This window comes from Equus caballus, chromosome 5, assembly GCF_041296265.1.
Source record: "Equus caballus isolate H_3958 breed thoroughbred chromosome 5, TB-T2T, whole genome shotgun sequence".
Lineage (NCBI taxonomy): Eukaryota > Metazoa > Chordata > Mammalia > Perissodactyla > Equidae > Equus > Equus caballus.
In genome coordinates this window covers 25,794,697-25,816,315 of record NC_091688.1, presented here as the reverse complement: position 1 = coordinate 25,816,315, position 21,619 = coordinate 25,794,697, and the positions used below count along the sequence as shown (strand labels likewise).

General features: G+C 44.1%; 2 protein-coding genes and 1 long non-coding RNA gene across 5 annotated transcripts in view; 2 read left to right on the top strand and 1 right to left on the bottom strand.

The window, feature by feature from the left end:
- The window catches only part of LOC138924034 (uncharacterized), a 47,854-nt gene that overhangs the window by 1,094 nt on the left and 25,141 nt on the right, over window positions 1-21,619 (bottom strand). The window lies entirely within an intron of this gene.
- Window positions 4,633-6,116, top strand: G0S2 (G0/G1 switch 2). The gene is made up of 2 exons (XM_005609829.4): window positions 4,633-5,252; window positions 5,385-6,116. The coding sequence occupies exon 2, from the start codon at window positions 5,426-5,428 to the stop codon at window positions 5,720-5,722; it is 297 nt and encodes a 98-aa protein (XP_005609886.2). The 5' UTR covers window positions 4,633-5,252; window positions 5,385-5,425; the 3' UTR covers window positions 5,723-6,116.
- Window positions 13,830-21,619, top strand: part of HSD11B1 (hydroxysteroid 11-beta dehydrogenase 1) — a 44,639-nt gene continuing 36,849 nt past the window's right edge. For 2 of the 3 annotated variants that reach the window (XM_001490175.5, XM_014739666.3), the window contains exon 1: window positions 13,830-14,001. The gene's annotated coding sequence lies outside the window, so the exon portion shown is untranslated. The remainder of the gene's footprint in view (window positions 14,002-21,619) is intronic. The other variant, XM_070266761.1, reaches the window with a different exon arrangement.

Sequence of the window (21,619 nt, the reverse complement as noted above, 5' to 3'; positions counted from 1 at the left end):
CACTGTAATAACTTATTTACATATCTATGTCCTCTACCTGACTGTAAGTTTTTGAGGGTAAGGATAATTTTGTATTCTGCTTTCTGTAACTATACTTAACACAGTATAGTTTACATGGCTGGCTTCAATGAATGTTTTTGCACCTTATTGCTGCCTACATGTCACCTAGGGAATGTGAATGTCCTGGACTGGGCTAAAGGACCATGGGAATTGCTGAGATGGAGCAGGGAGCAAAGACAACTGAGCAATAACTGAATCAATAACATTTATTGATTACATCATTTGAGCCAGACTGTTCAGCCCTTGATTGTGCTCTAGGTCATGCAGACTTCCCCACACCCCGTTTGATAGGTGCTCATCAACCTCACTATACAGATGGGGAAATGGAGGCTAGAGAACTTAAGTCGCTTGTCCAAAGTCAGACCCTGACCCTGAATAAACCCAAGCTTGTTCAACTCCGGAGCCCTATATTCTTAAGTCTAGCTCACATTTGAGCCTGGGGAAGTTCTTTATGCTCATTCAAACTCGTAAAGTACAGTACTACAATACAGAAGGGGTATGAGGGCAGCAGAGTGTGCATGGTTACCCCAGCCCCCCAGCACATCCTGCATGCCCCAGCAGCTAGTGGCTCTGCTTGGCCAGAAGCCATGAGGGACAAAAGCAAAATGTCTATGAAGGGTCTGTTCCTCATAGTGTGGATTTGTCAAGGCCCTGGGTCCTAGCAGCCGGTTGGAGGGGTGCCCAAGAGTGAACCAATAGCTGCAATGTCAGACACTAAGTTGGGAGTGGAAGTGAAAGGTGAGGAAGCCAGAGTGCAGGGAACTAGGCCAAGTTGCCAGGTCTTGGGCAATTTCAGTCCTAAGGCTCTCAGCCAAGGACAAGCCACTGTGCCTAAAATAATCTCCCACGAGAGCTATAACTCATCATTTTGCAATCTCTATCCCAGTACTGACTTTTGGGCCAATGCAACTAGTATTAATGGGCCCCTATTAAATGTTAGCACCATGAAAGGTACAAAAATCTGGTCTTCCACAGAGACAGGGCGAGCCCACAGGAAACAATGAGAGAGCTGTAGAAAACAGCAGACAATGCAGGGCCAACCTGTGCAGTATGAGCCACAAAGGCAGCTGAAATTCACAGAAAGGAGAGATTAGGGTGTACTGGCATGGGCAGTGGTGGCTTCTTGGAGCAAATGAACTGAAGGGAGAAAGACAGAGTAGAAAGAGAACAGCATTTCAAGGAGGAAGAAGAGTATAAGCAAAAGTGAGGCAGCAACAATCCAAATAAATTGTTTCTTGGGCTATGAGAAACCCATCTGTGAGCACAGGGTTCTTGCTGGAGAAGAATGGGATAGAAAGTTAGACGAGTAGGAAAGATCAGATCAGAGAGGTCCTGGATTCCAAGAACATTGGTCAAGTAAATTCAACACGCAGGATCCAGGAGTTCATCATGTGGGCAACCAGAAATTTGGGCTTTAAACAGGCAATAAAGAATAAAAATTTAATTTTAGAAAGATTTATTTGTGGTAGCATTTGAGATGGATTAGAGAGGAGAATGCTAAAGGCAAAAGAACTGTCCAAAAAAAAAAACCCTGAATGCTTCTTTGAGCATCCACTAAAAGTCTGACTACATGCAAACAATAGTCATGCTCCCTCCCCAGCCAGGTGTCATAGTCCAATGGGGGAGACATTCATTAATCTCATAGTTACATATTAAGAACCTACTATATGCCAAGGATCTTACTGGGCCCTGGGGACACAGGGAAAAACAAAACAAAGTCTCAGCCCTCATGGCTCATCCTCCAATGAGTATGGAAGATAATACAAAAGCAAACGAATAATCATATCAATATAAAGTCAGGTACTGAGTGCCATGAAGAAAAATAAAGCAGGGCATTAGGTAGAGAATGATGAGACTCTTCAAGGAAGCCCTCTCCAAGAAAACACCACAATATTTCAAACCCAGAGAACAGGTGAAATGGAGATGCCACTGCTAGCAATAAGGATATTGAGAAGGTGACCTAGTTTGTACAGAGAAAGTGGGGAGTCTTGTTGTAAGAAGTGTGTCAAGCTTGTGATGAAAGAAGGATATCTGCACAGAAAGGTCTAGACTCTAGAATGCTAATCCACAAGATCAGAGGAAGATAAAGTTTAGACACGTAAATTTTAAACTCTTCCATTGATATTTGAGGAATAAGAAAACTTCTTTCCGAAACTAATTTACATGAAATGAAAGTAACTAAAGGACTGGAAAAAAAGGGAGTGTAAGATATTCGAAAAGTTTTATCATATCTCCTATGATGATGCCCTCCCTCCAGACTCCCAGAATTCCAGGGGTGGGCAGTGACTTTGCTTGGCAGCAAGTAGCTGGTGACGAAATAATAGTACTAATAACTGAGGCTCATACACAACCAACCATCCAAAGAGCTCTGTCCCCTGTTCCTTCAAACCCCAAGACACAGTGGTCGCCACAGCTCCATCCCTCCTCGGCACTAACCCCTTCGACTACCTGTTGCTCCTCCGTGATTGCTTCCTCTGCAGATGGCTCTGGGTGTTTTAAGGTTTAGTAGAAAAAGATTTGGAAAGCAAAATAAACAAATTTTAACTAGCCTTCCCTGCCTTCCTAGGAATGGCAAGAAATAAATGTTGGGATAGACTCAAGGGTCGGGTGACCAACTGTTCCAGTTTGCCCAGTTTCAGCACCATAAGTCCTGCATTTCTGGGAAACCCCTTAGCCCTAGGCAAACTGAGACAGTTGGTCACCCTATGACTGATCTGACCTTCATAGCTATAACCTGTGTCTGACCTGCGTGATGCAACACAAGGCTTTACATCTCTAAAGTGACGTCAGTGTGCTTAAAGCACGTGCTTAGTTTCCCAAGCCCTACCTAACCCCCTACCCTGGAAGCTGGGTTCTCTTCCCCATCCAGACAGAGGAGCTGTGCCAGAAATTCCTCAGCACGGGGTGACCCTGGGTTCCTCAGCTTTCTATTCCCACCATCTCCCACTCAGCTCCAGCTATCACCTGAACCAGGAACATCAAATCCACCAGCGACTCCAATCCAGGCCAGTTGCTGACCTTTCTGTCCAACCCTGGACAGCAAGCTAGTGTGGCCGGGGGAGGGTCAAGGTCAGATTATCAAAGACTGAATGAGGGGAACTCATCTGAGGTGGTGATGTGCTGTACCACAGCAAATCACAAGAAAGGGGAACCCCAGGTAAATTACAGCCTACTGACCGTGGAAGACGTGTGGTTTGCGTCTTTGAGTTACAGAAACACCGGAAATGATTACCAACAAGTCAATTTTGGAGTTTTGGGTCCCAGTCTGGACTGGCTCACCTTCAAAGCAGAAACCAGGAGAAAGCTCTGACCTTAGGGCACACATCATATGCTCTTCCAGCAGCCACAATGTTTGGAACATTCACAGATCTTGAGAAAACTCACAAACCATCTCTGCCACTTATTACAGACCTCTCCAAAATTATAAACAAGGTTCACAGAAAATGCCAAGACTGATATTAATCTCAGCTTGCTCCCTTATTACAGAATTTTCCTGCCTGACAAGGTTAAAAGAATAATAGGCAGGAAACACAATCCTCCAGGAATAATCTCTATTTGGCCCCTTGTCATCTTGACTGCTTTTATACAAACTAAAACACAGAATTTTAAATCAGCTATTCAGGTAACTTTGCCCAGTCTGCACACACACATCCCTACTAAGAGCCAGAGCAAAGGGTGCTTGTTATTGCTGCCTCTTTTAACTGAGTTGTCTTGGAAATTGCCTCAGACGCCAAAGACAGATTACTGTTAAAATTTCCAATGACTCAAAATTTGATCCTTGAAGCAGCCCCCTCCCCGTCCCTCCCTGCAGGGCTCAGCCCAGCTGACCATGGCAGGCTGTTGCAAGATTGCATCACTGACCTTTGCAGTCTTCTGGCTAGTCTGATTTCCCGCTCCTCCCCCTGCCCTCTTCTTCTCCCTGCTTTAAGCCCTTTGGCCTATCTGTCTCTCCTCTTCCCTTACTTGCCAACTCTGGTCTACGGATAACCAAAACTATTCCACCTCCCCAAAGGGATGATGTTTAATCCCAGTCACAATCAATCCTACTCTCCTCACGCTTCCAAGAGCACCCTCCACTCTTTAGCTTCTTACACAAACTGTCAACTCTCACCCTTCTGCCTTAAACTCTCAACTGTTTCTATGATAAAGCTGAGCTGGCACCATGGAATTGCACCCACAGATCCAGGGAAGTGGCAAACAATTATGGAGGAGAGCATGAAATATTTGCATTCCAAACCAGCAAATTTTACTAACAGCCCCCCTTCCATCCTCCCCAGCCCCCAACTTCACTTCTCAGATGCGAGTGGAGACAATTTGGATTTAATGGCAGTTCCCTGGTATGCAGAAGTGCATATACATACACCTGCAGGCACAGAGACTGACATCACACACACACACATACCCACATCTCTGTGCACAGAAGGGCACCTTCAAAGAATCGTTATCTATCAACTGACCCTAGCAATGCAAGCACCAGTGAATAAAACCAGTCAGGCCGGAAAGAAACAGTAAGCACAGTATTATGCAGAGCCTGGAGACCTGTTCTGTTGCTTTCCCAGATCCCTCCCCCTCGCCTTCTCCCCTCCGAACCTCACACATGTGGGAAGATGACAACTCATCTGAATAAAAACTAAAGATTTTTCAGTTAGGTAGAACCCCCAGATGTCCTCATCAGGGGTCCTTCTCAGGGTGTCCTGGACGAGGGCAGCTGTGTGCCCACCCACACCACTCAGCGTCATGTCGGAAATGTAGACGGATACTTCTCCGGGCTTCGGGTCCTGACCCTTGCGAGCACCCGGAGTGGGACCTAGCCGTCCAGGCCTGCTCTGCCGCCCCGCCCCCGCAGCGATCTCCCCGTCCCGGGACCCTGAGCTCACACGGCCCGGGCGTGCACAGCTCGTGGCCGCCTCCCCCTCCTCCCCCTCCTCCCCCTCCTCCCCCTTGCTCTTCCTCCTTTCTTTGGCCGGGGCTGCCCTGGCCCCAGCCAAGGGAACCCAGGAGGCGGGTCTCGTAGAAAAGATATAAGCGGCCCCGGGACGCTGACAAGCTGCCAGCTGCGGAGTCTCCATCTGGAAGAGCCGCGGCTCCCGAGGAGGAGAACGCAGAGCCTGGCCCGACCGACGGACGCGCCGACCGCCGCTGCGCCGCCGCCCCCAGCTCGCGCTGCCTCCTGCTCGCGCCGAAGCACGAAGGTGAGCCGGGTGGCGCGGGCACGGGGGCGCGCGGGGGCACCCCCAAGACAGCTGAGTGAGGGGTGTTCGGGAAAGCTGGAGCTGTCCTTCAGTGGCTAAACGTCCCCCTTTCCTGCTCCGCTCCTCCTGCAGGTCACTCCCGCCCCGGACAGCCTAGAGAGCCCAGAACCGAGATGGAAACGGTCCAGGAGCTGATTCCTCTGGCCAAGGAGATGATGGCCCAGAAGCCCAACCGGAAGCTGTTAAAGCTGTACGTGCTGGGCAGCGTCCTGGCTTTCTTCGGTGTGGTGCTAGGCCTGGTGGAGACTGTGTGCAGCCCCTTCACGGCCTCCAGCCGCCTGCGGGAGGAGGAGGCAGCTGTGGCCGAGCTGCAGGCCGCCCGTGAGCGAAAGGCCCTCCAGACACAAGCCCTGCTGGAGAAAGGCAAGCAGCAGGAGGCCATCCTCCGCAACCGGCAGCATGGCTCCTAAGAACCCGGGGAGACCAGCAGAGGGAGGGGGAGAGAGAGACTGAGCTAGGGACAGAGACAGAGAGAGAGGGCAAGCGAGCGCAGGTCAGGCTCAAGTGGGAGACAGCAGGAGTCCTGTGCTGTTTGGACTTCCTTCTGAGAAGCCACTGACTTCTAGAACTGAACTACCACACAGATCCACGAAAGGAGTTTGGGGTTGAGTTTTGCTGCTGTGAGACACTACAGAAAGATATGTCCAAAACTATGTATCTTTAAGCTATCTGAGTGCATCTACCATTTTGCACTGGGGCAGAGGGAGGGGAATGCTTTTTATATTAATATTATTATTGTTATTATTATTATTATTACAATGACCACCATTTTGCATTTTGAAATAAAAAACGTTTTATACTGTATCTCAGTATCTGATTCAGGCATGGTGCCCTGGAGTGGGCAGCAGGGAGGGTGGGCATGCTGGTGAAGGGGGCCTTACTTGAGCACTGTGGAGAGAGCAGCTTCCTGAAGGTCAGGCAACACTTACTTCACTGCTGGGACTCAGATATTCATATGACATGCTTATAAGTCTCTTCAGGATTTATTTTTGTTTCATGTTAGGGGTAGGAAGAGAGAAATTTTTTTTTTAAGTCCCACCAGACTTAGCATTTTTAAGATCAGAAGATATATCAACTTCTGAGCTAGAGTATGTGAATGGGAGATAATGAGTAATTCTAGGGCAGAACACCCATTTGCCATCTCACACCTGTGTAGCAGAGGCCCCTATGGCTGGGACCCCTTTCTTCCTAACTGTATTTTAGCGAAAGAAGGAGAAAGAAAGAAAAAGAAAAGGAAGAAAGCAAAAGGGAAAACTAGCTAGCCGGTAGGAAGAGGGAAGGCAAGCTCCCAGGAACACCTAATTGATGTCTAACTCTACGCAGCTTCTTCCCCCATGAACTCAAATCATAGTAAGAAGCTCTAGGTTAGAGGGAGAAAAGACTGGTTGTCACAGACCTCTTCCTCCAGAGGCAGAGCTTGCTCTGTGGTAATAACTAATTCAGTGGCTCTACAGGGCTCAGCAAAGGAAATTTTAAACAATGGCTCCTAGAGAGGTAGTTAGGGTCACGGACCCAATGCCACTCTCCTTGTGATTTTATATGTCTCCTGCCCTAACCAGGTACAGACATTTCACTCTTGTCATTAATGGCTGTGCATTTTTGCCAAACATACCAATGGTCGGTGCCATTGCCTCTGATCAGACTGTGTCCACCACCACTCCCTTCCCACACACACACCCTCCTTCATTTTATTTCTGTCGGCTCAAATCCTATCCGGCATTCCTGGCCCTGATCAAATGCCATCTCTCCCTGATATCTATCCTCACTCCAAACAGAAGAGCGTCCGAATGGGATGAGATTAAGAGAAAAGCGACATCGTAAAAGGAGGAAAAGGATGTCAGTGGCACCATTGTTCTCCCAGTTTCCAAAAATGGGAAATTCGGCCCTTTATTAAGACATAGCCTCAACTTAAATGTCCAAAAACCTTCTTAAGAATTCATCCAATCTTACTCTTCCAAAATGCCTCTCCTATTCTAGTCATATTCCTCCACCTGTTCAGCCATGACCTTGTCCAGCTCCCGACAGCTCAAACCTCCTCCTGCACCTTTTAGCACTTTCTCCCCAAACGGTTCCTCTGCTAGACTGTTCTTCCTTCAATACGTTTCACCCTTCCGCTCCTCCACTCAAGAAACGTCAGAGACCAAACTCCCGTGCCAGATTTTTCAGTATGTTCGTGATCAGCTCCCATTCCAGCTTCTCACCTGATTTCTCAGGCTGCCCAGCTTGGGCCCTGGTATCTCCTATTCCCTTTTGGTCTTTTGCATCTTTGTTCACATTACTTTTGCCACCTGAATGTCCTCCCACCCACATTCTCCACGCCTTCTGAAAACATATACCTCAAATTCTCCAAGAGAGTTATGATTTCAAATAGTCTGCTTATTGTCAAGCTATGTATCAAAATCATATACTCCAATTTTTGGTTTAGAAGGTAATGTCTATTTTTCGGTTTGCCTATCTACAAAAAAATGTCTTTTTTACATATTTGCCTAATATACTTTTATTTTCAAAGTTATGTCTCATACCTATATATGTTCAAACTACCCAACTCAGTCAAGTCCTAGCTATTGAAATCTTCTCTGATCTCATTTCTCTGAATTCTTACAGGTCGTTCAGTCTGGGTCTCATACTGGATCACTCAGTAATGGACCTTTTCTCCAGTTGTTTTACAGAGCAGTATTCTAGGGAGAGGGAGAGAGAGAGCGAGAGGAAGAGAGAGACTGGGGGAGGGGGCGGGGGAGAGAGAGAGAAAGGAAGGAAGGAAGGAAGGAGAGAAAGAAAGCAAAAAAACTAGGAATCTGGTAGGAAAAGAGGGACGCAAGCTCCCAAGAACCCCTAAATGGATATCTAGCTCTACCCAGTTTCCTCCTCACGAACCTGAATTAAAGTAAGAAGCTTTAGCTTAGAAGGAGAAAAGACTGGTTGTCACAGAACTGAGTCCACTTCCTCCAGGGACAGAGTATAATCTTCTCAAGGACCATGTCTTCCCCTTGAGTGTTCACAGAAATTATCAAGTCCTAGACAAACAGTAGGTTTTTAATGAGTGCTTGATTGCTCAATTCATCCATTTATGAAGTTAGAGCAGTGGTTCTCAATGAGAGAGGGAGCAATTTTGTCTCCCCAGGAGACATTTGAAAATGTCTGGAGACATTTCTGGTTATCTAGTAGGGAGGAGAGGTACCACTGCTTGCATCTAGTGAGTAGAAGCCAGGGATGCTATTAAACATCTCATAGCATGCAGGACAGCCGTCCACAACAAAGAATTCTCCAGTCTAAAATGTCAGTAGAACTGAGGTTGAGAAACCCCAGGATAAAGGAAAGTAAAGGAAAGGGGTTTGCTTAATAGTTTCAGAATCAAGATTTTGAGGTAGTCTCGCAAGACTATGCCTAGTTGTGATCAAACACGCTGAGTCCCTCTCCCAACACTGGGACAGAAGTGGTCCTTGGCCCTATCCTGTTTGGCAATTTTATCAGCAACCTAGGAGAAGCGACAGAAGGTGTACTTACCAGCTCTGTTGGTGATGCAGAGCTGAGATTGTCGAGTCAGGATTCAAAACCACTCAACAGGCTGGAACCATGACTGAAGCTAACCGATTGAAACTGAATAGGGAAGAAGATACAGTAAAGAACTGAGGTCCAAAACACCAGTTGCATGACCACAGAATTACAAAGGCCTATTCTAGAAGAAGGTAGTGTGAAAAAGACCTAGGTATTTTCACGGATTACAGGCTCAATATAAGTCAACAAGAGCTTGTGACAGGGCTGCTAAAACAAACTAACCCCTCATTAGTAGACATGGAATGTACAGAAAAAGGGAAGAGGAGGTAGTTTTGTTTTCCTTTGCAGTCTGGCAGGTGGAAAACCAAAGAAGTTAAGTCAGACCGCCTGGATTTGCTTGGGTTTGCATTCTGCCGCTAGCTCTAAGACCTTGGACAGGTTACTTATAAACTCTCTGCCTCAAGTTACTTAAGTTCATTCCTCTTCTACAAAATAGTTCCTTCCTCATGGGATGATTTTGCAGATGAAAGGAGATAATCCATGTTAAGTGCTTAGAGCAGTACCTGGCAGATAGTAAGCTTTCAGCCAATGATAGCTCTTGTTATATTTCAAGAGAGATCTTGACAAACAAAAACTTGCCTAGATCAGAGTGACTGGGGCAGATAAAAGTCCAGAAACCCGGGGCTGGCCCCGTGGCCGAGTGGTTAAGTTCGCGCGCTCCGCTGCAGGCGGCCCAGTGTTTCGTTAGTTCGAATCCTGGGCGCAGACATGGCACTGCTCATCAGACCACGCTGAGGCAGCGTCCCACATGCCACAACTAGAAGAACCCACAACGAAGAATACACAACTATGTACCAGGGGTCTTTGGGGAGAAAAAGGAAAAAAAAAAAAAAAGTCCAGAAACCCTGTCACATACAGAACAATCAAATGGATCACTAGAGAACAGAAGATACAATAGCATCACGTAACTATTGTCTCCAAATATTTGAAGGGCTGCTGTACTGGTCCAATAAAGTCCAATAAAATAGTCATTTTATGTGGCTTGAAAACGCAAAATGAGGACTAGCAAGTAGGAGTACAGGAAGCAGATCTTAGTGATTAAGAAATCAGAGTAATTCAAAGCATAATGGGTTGCCTTGTGATGTATAGTAAGCTCCCCATTACTAAAAGCCTGTAAGCAGAGGTTGGAAATCACCAGCCAGGGATGGTATAAACTGGAGAGGAGATTTCTGAACTTGGAGAGAGGCTAATCTTATCATTTCTGAGGTCCCATCCAATTATAAGATGCTAGCATTCTGTTTAGTACAACCACCAAATAGGAGAGATATTTCCCATTCCAGCCTACTTCTCTGGAACCCACCTCCCCTTCTCTATGTTTCCAATGCTTCTTTGTTCTTTTTCTCAGCACATTGACAAATATTTTCCTTCTTGCTGGATGACTATTACAAGTAATGAATTTAATTCCAAAAATAAATCCTTTCCTGATTAACTTTATCTAACTAATGCTTTTGCCTTTTAGAAAATACCTTAACCTAGAGGTTGAACCTAATGATTCTCAAATTTTTTCATAGTAAAACACTTATTAGTTACCCTGCTCTTTACAAAACACCACAAGAGTCTGACCTATTAATATGAATAAATATATAATTTTGCACTACATCAGATACCAACTCGTGCTACGTTCTAGTGAAAACAAATAGTAGGTGCCACCTGTGAGAATATTAAAAACTTTCCATATGCTTAGGACAAGTTTGACTGTTTTCTAATCTTGGTATCCAGAACCAGTTTTAAACCCATTGGCTCAATCAATGACAACTTGCCTCCATTAACACACTTTTGTAAGCCAACCAATCAGTGATAGCCTCTCACTTCTGATGGTCAGTCAACCAGGAACTGACTCACTCCATAAACATATTTCAGAGTGCCAGCCAATCAACAAACAAACATGCTTCTATAGATGATGTCAGCCCACTTACGTCTGGGAAAGTACGCTTACGTGAACTGCCTGCTTCCCAAAACCAACAAGTGCTCCTACTGGGCTCCTTGTGCCCAAATTCCATTTGTCCTTCATATCTGCTGCCAGGTAAGTCAGTCTCAAAAATAACCTGAATTTGACTAGATTCATTGACTTCTCACTGCTTCTATGATTTGTAACCAAACAGGCCTTTGTATAAAAACCATTAGACCTCAGTTCTTGTAGAAATTTTAGTTTACTGAGGTATATTCTGGTAAGTAGTTGTAACTAGGTCTTTGCATAAGGTCATTAGGCATTTTGGTTGGGAGGTGTACCATTGAGTAATTAGACATAGGTCTTATATAGTTCATTAGACCCTTTGTTTTGGAAGTATACCGTCTGATAACTATTTTTGCCATTAAACTGCTTATTCCCCTGCTGCTTACTTTGCTTTTGCTTTTGTTTGTCTATATTATAAAGTCTTATCTTATGTGTTTTTGTTTTGTTCTGGAATGCCTTATTTCTGATATATGATTAAGGGGGTGTTCCATATGGAATGGTCCAAATAGTGGCAAATCCAATCCAAACTGGTCCTAAGGGATATCAGTTGGAGGTTCCTTAGACTGGTGACCAATTCAGGCAAAGGCAATTGGTCAAAGTTAGCTTTGAGTCCCCTACATAACTCTCATTAGAGCACTCTCTGTCTTGTCAACGTGTGAATGAAGGTCACTTTTAGTCTGTATTCTGGTGTCAAAGATTGTCAGGTCATTGATTGCATGGCCCGTTCCTAACCTTTGCTTAGAAAGAAATCCCAAGATACCATTCACAGGCACACACTCTTTCTAAGTGGTCTCTCTTGTCTCTCTTGGATTTTTCTATGTCTAAAGTGCAGCCTCCTCTTGGAAGAACTCTTGCTTCCCATATTAAGTTGTACCATAATCTTAACCCTTGCACTTACTCTGGCAAAGAGCAAAAATTTTGAGTTGGAATAACAATGGCCATCATGGAGAACTTTTGACATGTCAAACTTAATAAACTAGTTCCTTTAAGAGGAACCCCAGAATAAATTAATATTTTTAAGAGAAACCCCAGAAATCTAACGAGTCAATAGTTAGCTTCTTTAATTAGTGTACTGAGACCTAAAAGAGAAAATTCTAACTCCAATATAACCTTTCTGAAACCCACTCTCATTTCGTTTCTCTCTCTTTCCACTCATGTTTGCCTGACCTTCTATATGAGCCACCCTTTCTCCCAAGTTTTCCCTGGAAAAAAAGCAATCACATTGTAAAATTACTAAACCAGAAGGCAGCCCTAAAGAAGTTAAATTTCAACTCTGGTCTGGATCCATATTAAGGGTCATAATTAAAGATTTTCCTAAACCCCAGGAAGCCAGGTAGAAATTTGTTACATAATTCAGGATTTTATTAGGCACTTGGTCTAGACTACAGATCTGTACCAACTAGTTCGGTTAATTATTAGTCCTTTAACTGGAGAAAAATATTTAAAAGCAGCAGGGTAAGAAAGGAAAAATTTAAATAACTCAGCTGTATAAAAAAATTTTTAAGTGCCTTCTTAAGGCAAGAAAAAATAGGAAATACAGTACAAAAAGACAATTCCAGAAGCCTTTCTTTTAAAGGTACATTGGACAAAGATTCAAAATTATAAACTAAATAAAGATGAAAACATTTCAGGAAACTTTCAAAGAGGATACTGGAGTAGACCCAACAGTTGAAGCAAGGGAGACTTGTCTGTTTTGTTGTTTCTTTTTTTTTCTTTCAGTGGGCTCAAATATGAATTAGGGGATTTAATGAGAAAAAAAAATTAATTGAAATCCCAAACTGGATATTAAAAATATCCAATATGTGGCTAGACATTTTCAGAGAGCCTTAGAAAGTAAATGAGCTAGAAATCAACAGAACTTATGGTTCTCTAGATAAAACAACTGGCTCCTGAAAGAAAAAATAAGCCTCAAAAGTCTTCCATCCTCTAGGAATTGGGAGCCTATAGACAAGAATACTTGTAGACATTGCAATCAGAAGGGCTGTTGAAAGAACCAATGTCTCACTTTTCCTAAGAAACCAAAAGATGGCTATGCAAAATCTGTCCCCTGAGGCTGCTCCAAGGGAGACATTAACACCCAACAATTCTAGTCCTTCCTCTAAATTTCCTTCCCAGATCTCAGAGAGACCAGTGTGCAACCATGTCAATTATTCTCTCCATCAGGGCAGGGCCATGTCTAGTTTGACTCACAACTCTATCCCCAGCTCTTAGCCCAGGGCCTGACATGGAATAGATGCTCATTCAATACTTGTTAAAGAATGAATACATAAATGGATGAAGATAGTGAACTTTTGTTGACACACTGTTGTCTACGTCTTAGTCCAAAAGAATGAAAACCTCTGAATTGGGGTGTGACCCTCCATTAATTGGTATGAATCCGGCTGGAATTACTGTCCCTACTTATGGAGTCCCTACCCCATCTGGATCCTATTGCAGGCTCCTGTCTCCCCTCTACCATCCACTCCATGCTCCTGCTGATATGATCACCATAATGGTTTATAAGTCACATAGGTGATTCTCTAAGGAGTTTATAACTGAGAAATGTGTAGACACTCAGGCCTCACAGAGTACATTCAATTGCTAGAGTCTCTCCTGGTGGGGAAGAAAAATCTGCTCAACCCCAGGTTTTGTTTCAGTACGTTCCTTTGAGGCAAAGCCAGGAATCTGAGAGTGAGCGCCTGCTAAGGGTGGGACAGGGGCTCTGCCTGGTGTGCCTCTGGCAAGTTTAGAGCTAACAATAGTAATGGATAAGTCTCCAGGGCAACCAGGACCACTTCCAAAGCATTCCAACTGTTTCAAGGGTCCTCTGTCCTTCGGGGAGCCCTGATGCCTGCCTCCCAGGACTGGCCCACTCTGGCTTCCCTTTGGTGCGCCTCTCCCGGCGCCTCCTGGCTGCAAGCTCCGTCCTAGCATAAGGGCCCTCTTCCTTGGCCTGGGTTTCACCTTCTTGTATCAGGTGGCAGACCAGCTGGTTCCAGGCTCCAATCAGGTCTTCTGACTCCTCCCAGAAACCAACTAACTTCTGAGCAGGAAATCCTGCCCCTCCCCAAAGAGTGGGAAACCGCAGAGGAAGAGTGAAATGAAACAGAAGGGAAGGCAGAAGAGGAAGGAGAGGGAGAAAAGAAGCAAAAGGGAAAACGAGATCAATAAAAAGGAGTCAAATTTGGTTGAAACCCCAAGGTAAGACTTTTTAAAATCATATTATATATAATAGCATCACCATTTGTGCCAGGGCCTAGAACATAGTAGGTCCTCAAAAAACCGCTATTGAAATAATGCACCTATTGGAATAAACTGGAGGGCTGGGCTGAAGAGAGCTTTCAATGTCAAATGCTGGTCAAAAAAACAAAAAGAACTGCCTGATGAGCTTTGAAATGTGTAGGAGGGAAGATATGATAAGACACAGATGGAACCAGACGTCTGTTACTGGCACTGAGAGCATTCTGATCATTTTGGGACAGAAAGTTAAGTTGGAACAAAAGAGTTTCAAAAATTGTTTGAAAAATGTCTGCTTGTTCTTTTGAAATCATACAAAGATTGCAGGTCGTGAGCATTTTTAAAAATGGGCTTTAAAGTGATGACATTGTACAAATGCTACGCTGTATCTTGGGAATTGCTAAGAGTGCTGATCTGCATTTTGCATCCAACCATCAGCTAGTTTAATATTATTAATATTGAGATCTGGAGCTTTAAGGAAGGTTTATTTTATCTCAAGATGTCTTGTTCAATGGACCAAGGGAGGCCTAAATTTGTCAATGAAAATTCTTCAAGTGCTGTTCATCTAGTCCTTAATCCCAGACCAGCCTGGCTGCTTAGGATACTGACCTTCTGAGACTTAAAACGGTCTGTTCAGGGAGAATTCAAAGGTGCTTGTTTCAGGTCAGTTAGAGAAACTCTGACAGGAACAGGAAATGCCATTCCCCACCCCCCACCATTTACCCAAACCCCCACTTGCCATCAGTAGACAGTATCATCCAGAAGCTTGCAGTTTACTGACCCTCTTGGAGGGATTAAAATAGCTAGACTCATGCTTGGGACAGCGTCCATAGATGATGATGATGAGTTTTCGTAACAGTTGGCTTCTAAGAGTTCTGCTCCCTCAACTTTTCCAACAGAGCTTAACAATTCAGAGGGACACACTTGCGGTGGTTGTTTTTAGTACCAGTATTTCTCTTTGGGGTTTGTGTGAGTAAATCATAGTCGGAAGCTGAAAGGAGGGCGGGAGAGGTAAAGGAGAGATGGCAGAATCTCGCATCTGCTTGCTTGCCAAGATTTGAAAGGAATTGCCTTTCCCTCTTTAGCATGGAATGAAAATAAAATCCAAAAATCCTAGCTTGCTCTTTATACTGATTTCAGTACAGCTAAAAGCTCCCCGCATCCAATTTCTGAGCTGGAACAAATCTTAAAAGTAATCTAATTTAATTCCTCTTGTTTGCCAGGTGAGGGAATTGAAGCCAAGACAGGGGAAGGGCCTTGCCCAGGGTCACATATGTGTCAATGGTGGAGGGGAGACAAACTCACTTCTCCTGGTCCCACCCAAGGGCCTTTCAAGAAACTACCCCAACTTTACAGAAAGGTAGCCCAGACGTCCAAGAAATCATAAACACTGTATCTGCTGATTAAATAAAATATCCAGTTAAAGATGCTCAAGTAATCCTTGCCTGGAAGAAATGGAAAGAGGGAAAAGATTTTCCTAGTAGTTAAGCTTTTCTAAAATCTGTTTTATAACTGTTAGGGGACTAGAGAGAGTAGAAGGATTTAAGGCAGGTTTATCACAAAAGAATTAGAATATTTTACATTCCTACCGTTGATCCAGCATTTTACATATCTCATCTCTTTATATAATCTCCTAGTATCCTCATTTTACAAATAACATTTTTTTCTAATTTGCTCAAATTCACAGAGGGAATAAGATATTATTATTTCTGCATCTCTCATTAGGAGGCCCAGGATCACACTCTGGACTAATATGGATATTTATAGTTCAGTGACCACTACACTTCTACTCAGGCCACTCCCCAACATGGACCCTTGCTCCAACCATTTCAATCTACTTGGGGTTTCTCTGACATACCATGCTATTTCTAGACTTCCTGCCTGAACACAGGCAGTTCCCTCTGCTTGGAATGCCCTTCCCTCAGCTTCTTCACCTCCATAATTCATACTTATCCTTCAAAACTAGGCTCCAAGGCCACCTCCTTCCGGAAGCCTTTCTCACTGCCCTGGTCTGATTTGGATGCCCTACTCTGTACTCCTGTAGCACCCTATCCACACCCCTATCAGAGTATATTATGAGCTTGGATTTACTTGCCCACCTTAACTACAATGTCCTTGAAGGAAGACACCAAATACAATCATGTGTAGCTTAACAACAGGAATGCATTCTGAAAAATGCGTCCTAGGCAGTTTCATTGTTGTGGAAACAACACAGAGTGTACTCACACAAACCTAGATGGTATAGCCTGCTACACACCTAATCTATATGGTACCAATCTTATGGGGCCACCATCACATACTGAAACATCACTATGTGGTGCATGACTGTATTGTTCATCTTTTATATGAGCATATTTTAGTGCTCAATAAGTGTTTGAAAAATGGATACGTGAACAAATAAAATATGCCCCCTACTTTCCTTCCATTAAAATGATTTAATAAAAAATCTCGTTCCCATGCTCTTGACTCTTGGGTAACTTGGCGGGAAATAGAAGATGTCCTTATTGTAAGCTTCCCCTCGTTTCAAGTCTGGCAGCCTATTCAAAAGAGCTATCTAGGGTTAAACATGCAGTTGAACAAACATATGAATTTCTGCTTCCTTACAAAATGCACTGATTACCACAGAAGAATTTACATGCAATAAACCACAAGGACAAAAGGAACCAGAACAGAGAAACAGCAGATGAGAGATGTCAACACCCTTTTGGAAGATGATAAGTGGATGGATGAGTGATAAGTCACTTAGCAAACTGGAGAATGCAGAAGCCCAAGTGCCTGTGATGGGAAGCTGACAAGAAGCCACAGAGCCCAGAGAATCTCAGGGATCTCCGAACACAGAGGGAAAGATGGGGCAAAAATAGGATGAGACACTGCAGATCCCCTCTCTTACCCTCCAACTGCAGAAGGAAAGTTTACTTTCTGAAGAAACTGGCCAAAGAGGCACCAGGCTCAGGGATACCAGGCACAGCAGAAGGTGGAATTAGGCATGGCGCTAGAAACAGAGGGATTAGGGAAAGACTCCATACTGAAAGATGAGATTCCCCAGCCCCTTATACTGGCTAGGCTCCCAGGACACGAACAGCCTGGCATATACCCCTCTCCATTCACCCTCCTCCAGCTCACACCAGGCAGAAGAATTCTGGTAGAAGGTACTCAACCAAAAAAACTACTACAGACACTGGTATTTGGGAACCGCCCCCCCTTCCCGCCCCCCCCGCAATGAAACTGCCAAGCACCCTCTGGATTATCTTATAGTAGAGGCCAACAATTGACAAGCCCTGCTCTCACACTCAAAGCTTCCAATAGCCAAGGAATGGACTCTGAAGACCACCAGGCATGGGAAGAAAGCCTCTGATATTAAAGAAGGACACCCCAACAGAGGTAATCCAGAGAGCAGAAGAAACCATAAACAACAGCCACAGCAACATCAATATCCCCCCAGAGCAAAGGAAAGACAATTCATCCACAAATGAAGTTTAGGAAACCAACGTTTTTAAGAAGTAATAGAAAAGAAAAAGAGCTTTTTAAAATAGAAATACAGCTATAAATTTAAAAATTAAAGTGAAACACTGGAAAATAAAATTGACAGAATCTCCCAGAAAGTAGGACAAAAAGGGAAACAGAAGAAAAATAGGACAAAAACGATAAGAAACTTACAGCATCCGTCTACGAGCTCCGGCATCTTCTAATAAGTATTCCAAAAAGAGAACACAGAGAAAATGGAGGGGAATACATCAACCAAAAAGATAATTTCTCCCAAAATTTCCTGTAATGAAATATTTGAATTTCCATATTGAAAAGACCCAGTGGGTACCCCAACACAATGAATGAAAAAAACACTCTCCCGAAAGTACACCATTGGAAATGTTAGATCCCCAGGAATAAAAGGATCCCAAAAGTTCTGGAGAGAGGAAAAACCATTCACAAACCAATGATCGGGTATCAAGATTCCTGATCAGCAACTGGACTTCTCGGAATCAGCACTGGAAGCTAGAAACTGAAAGGCAATACAGCAAAGCCTTCCAATTTCGAGAGAAAATAATCTCCATTCTAGAAATCCTTACCCAGGATTCAGGGTAAGTGAGAACAAGCAGGCAGAGCTGCCACAACAGGGTTTATGGGGCCAGGGCCTGAAGGATTAGAGCCCATGGAAAGACGTTAAATATGAAATAGCACTTGTGCATCTGAGGTCTCAAAAAAAGTTCCCCGCCATTCAGGAGGAAGTCAACCAAGAAAGAGAAAAGTTGCGTTCCCAGGTGGATGGCAAAGAGATGCGCCAGAAGACAGCCTATCAAGGACCTAGTCCAGACTGGAACAGGAGGAGTAGCAGCTCCCGGAGGAGGGGGGATGTCTCCAAGGAAGAAAATAGATGGATTATCCAATTAATTTGACTGATTTATTTGAGTTTTATAGCTCTTGTCAGAGGATTTGGAGAACACGGATGGCTGAGTAAGCACACAAACAAAAATGAGGTGATTATTAACTCCCAGAGGGAAAGGAAGAATAGAGGAAAAGAAATGCAATCATAGTACATTACGTTGCTGAGCTGAAAACAATTAGTCATAATAATATGAACACTGACTGTTGAGTTAATTAAAAATTGTGACAGAATAGTATTAAGAATCTAGAAGGAGGGGCTGGCCCTGTGGCTGAGTGGTTAAGTTCGCACACTCCGCTGCAGGCGGACGAGTGTTTCGTCGGTTCGAATCCTGGGGGCGGACATGGCACTGCTCATCGAACCACGCTGAGGCAGCGTCCCACAAGCCATAACTAGAAGGACCCACAACGAAGAATATAGAACTATGTACTGGAGGGCTTTGGGGAGAAAAAGGAAAAAAATTAAATCTTTAAAAAAAAGAATATAGAAGGACAGGAATGAGTATCTGAGTCTGTTTTAAAAAAAAGTGAAGCCCTAGCATTCCTTAGGAGGAAATCAATAAATAATTTCTAAAATTGCAAAATCAAGAAATAGCAGTAAAAGCATATTGTTTAAAAATATGGACTTGATTCGCAAAGAAAAAAATGAGATTTAAAAAAGTCATTGCCTCTGAGTGGGACTAGGGTGTGGGGAAGGGAGGAACAAGGATTGCTATTATTCTTAATAAGCCTTTTGATGCCATGTGACTTTGTAAACCTTCCTCATCTATTATATTGATAAATATAAAAATTATCTTTAAAAAAGGAAAATATGGCTCAGTCATAACAATCTCCCAGAGATTGCATTCTATTTACCAGTTAACATGTTGATGCCTGCAGCCACTAACTTAAGTGTCAAACAAGCTATAGTTAAGGTCTTTACCTAATTACCCAGAGCAGTTTGCCAGCCTGTCCATTACTTCAGAATCGCCTGGAGAGTTTTGTGAAAATACAGATTCCTGGGTCCCACCCTTAATGGTTCTGCTTCAACAGGCCTTCATGGGACCTAGGAATCTGCCCTTAGTTCCCCCAGATGATTCAGTGGCACAGCAAGCTTTAGGAACCACTGAACTAAGAGCAGAAATTGTGTGTGTGGGTAGAGAGGGCTGAGGGAGGGGGGGTGTGTGTTTGTGTTTTGTGGGTGTGTAACGAATTCTGTGTATATGACAATGTATTCTGAGTTTGTCTTCCTCCTTCTTTTGACCTCCTTTGTCTTGACTTAACCCATAAATCCCTCTAGACTGCTGACAACATTGTCAGAGATGATCTCCTCCCTGTGATTTTAAACCCCTGCAGTCTGAGCTTTCTCTCCCGGCCCTGGGGCTCCCTCTGCTGGCAGAACCCTGTTAAAACTCAGCATCCTAAGCCAGGAAATCCTCCTCCCCTTCCCTATTAGGACATTTTCCCCGGCTTTTTCAAAGCCCTCACACTTTGTGAGCCCTCCCATCAGACAGAAAATGGAAAATTCAGCCAACCTGGGAAAGACTTCCTTGCCTTACAGGTGTGAATATATAAAGATCAGGAGGGAGCAGGAAGAGGCAGAAATGAGGATGAGACGTACATATGAAGGTCAAGCCTGAGGAAAAGGAGACCTTAAGGGGTTCTACTCCCTGCCTTCTTCTTCCTCATCCTCCCCCAAGAGAGGGGGATGGATGGCGAAGCCACATCCATCTGCCTCCCAAAAATCAAAGGAAGGAAACACATTAGGCTAAAAAGCTCACTGAATTTGGAAGCAGAAAACAAGGGTTCAATATCCACTCTCCCTTTACTTCCTCGATTTTCCTTTTCCAGAGCCATGTGCTGTATCATAGACCCCAAAAATCATGCCCCTCCAATGATCCTGTCTGTGGACTCTATCGGGTCTTTCCAAAAGCTGAAAACACGCTCAGCCTAGCACAGTGTCTGGCATGGAGAAAATGCTCAAAAATATTTGAATGAAAGCTTAACTCATTGCCGTCCTGAAAATCAAAACCTTCCTTTGGATCCGCATACATCTCATGCTCCTCACAAGCACCCGCCTGTGCTCACACTAACATGGTATTTCCTCGTTGACCTTCACTCTTCAACCCAGAGCATTCCACCTGTAGCTCCTGCAGAACTCTTTGACATACGTCTCCAAGGAGTCCTATACTCCAGGCCCAATGTATTCTTTCACTTCTCATCCTCCTTGACCTCTCAGAAGCTTCAAAGCTGTGACCTCTCGCATCTCATTGAGACCCCCCCACACACACTCCAGTTCCCTGCTCTCTCAGGTCCTCCTGCTCCCTGCTTCTCCTTGTTCTTCTTCACTGGCTCTCCTCTTCTCCCTGAACCATAAATGTTAGTGTAATATTCCCCTCATAGCCTTCACCCTCTCATCTATTCCTGTGGTTTCATAGGTGGTCTCACCTACTCCTACGGTTTCAATCTTAACTTGCATGATGTAATTCTCCCGAATCCATATCTCTAGCCTAGACCTTTCTCCTGGGCTCCAAATACCTACTGACATCTTTATCTGGATGTATAGGAATCAATTTCAATTAAACACTCAAAAAAATGCTTTCTGAGCACCTACGTGTGCCAAGCACCATGCTAAGAACTGGAGATACACTGGCAAGAGAGACCAGGCCTCTGCCCTCCCAGAGCTGGGTGAAATGGGAAAAACAGACAAATTAGCAACTTTGAATAAAAAGTGGTAGGAGCTATGATAAGAGAAATGCCCAGTGTTAGGGGCCACCTTACATGGGCCAAAGGAGGGTGCCTTTGAAGGGTGGAACCTGAAGGATAAGAAGGAGCGGGGGTGGGGGTGGTGAGAGGTTCCTGGGAAAGGATCTCAAAACTGACGAAGAACCTGTAAAGCTAAAATAGTGAGTTTGGACTTTATCCTAAGAATAATAGGGAGCCACTGAAGAAGAATTGGATGGATTAGAACCCACAGGGCTCTTCCACAGTGTTGGCAATGGTCAAGTCTTAAGGTGGATGGCAGGCCCATAAGGCTTTCACTTTATTATTATGCCTTATAAGTTATTTATGGCTTCATATATTCTTTTGTGCATATCAAATGTTTCACAACCCTTTTTTAAAAGAATAAATAGATTGGAGAAGGTGAGATATTCAGAGAGAAGAGTGAGGAGGTTACTAAAACAGAAAATAGCAGTGGCCTGAGTTAGGATAATCTAGTGAGAGT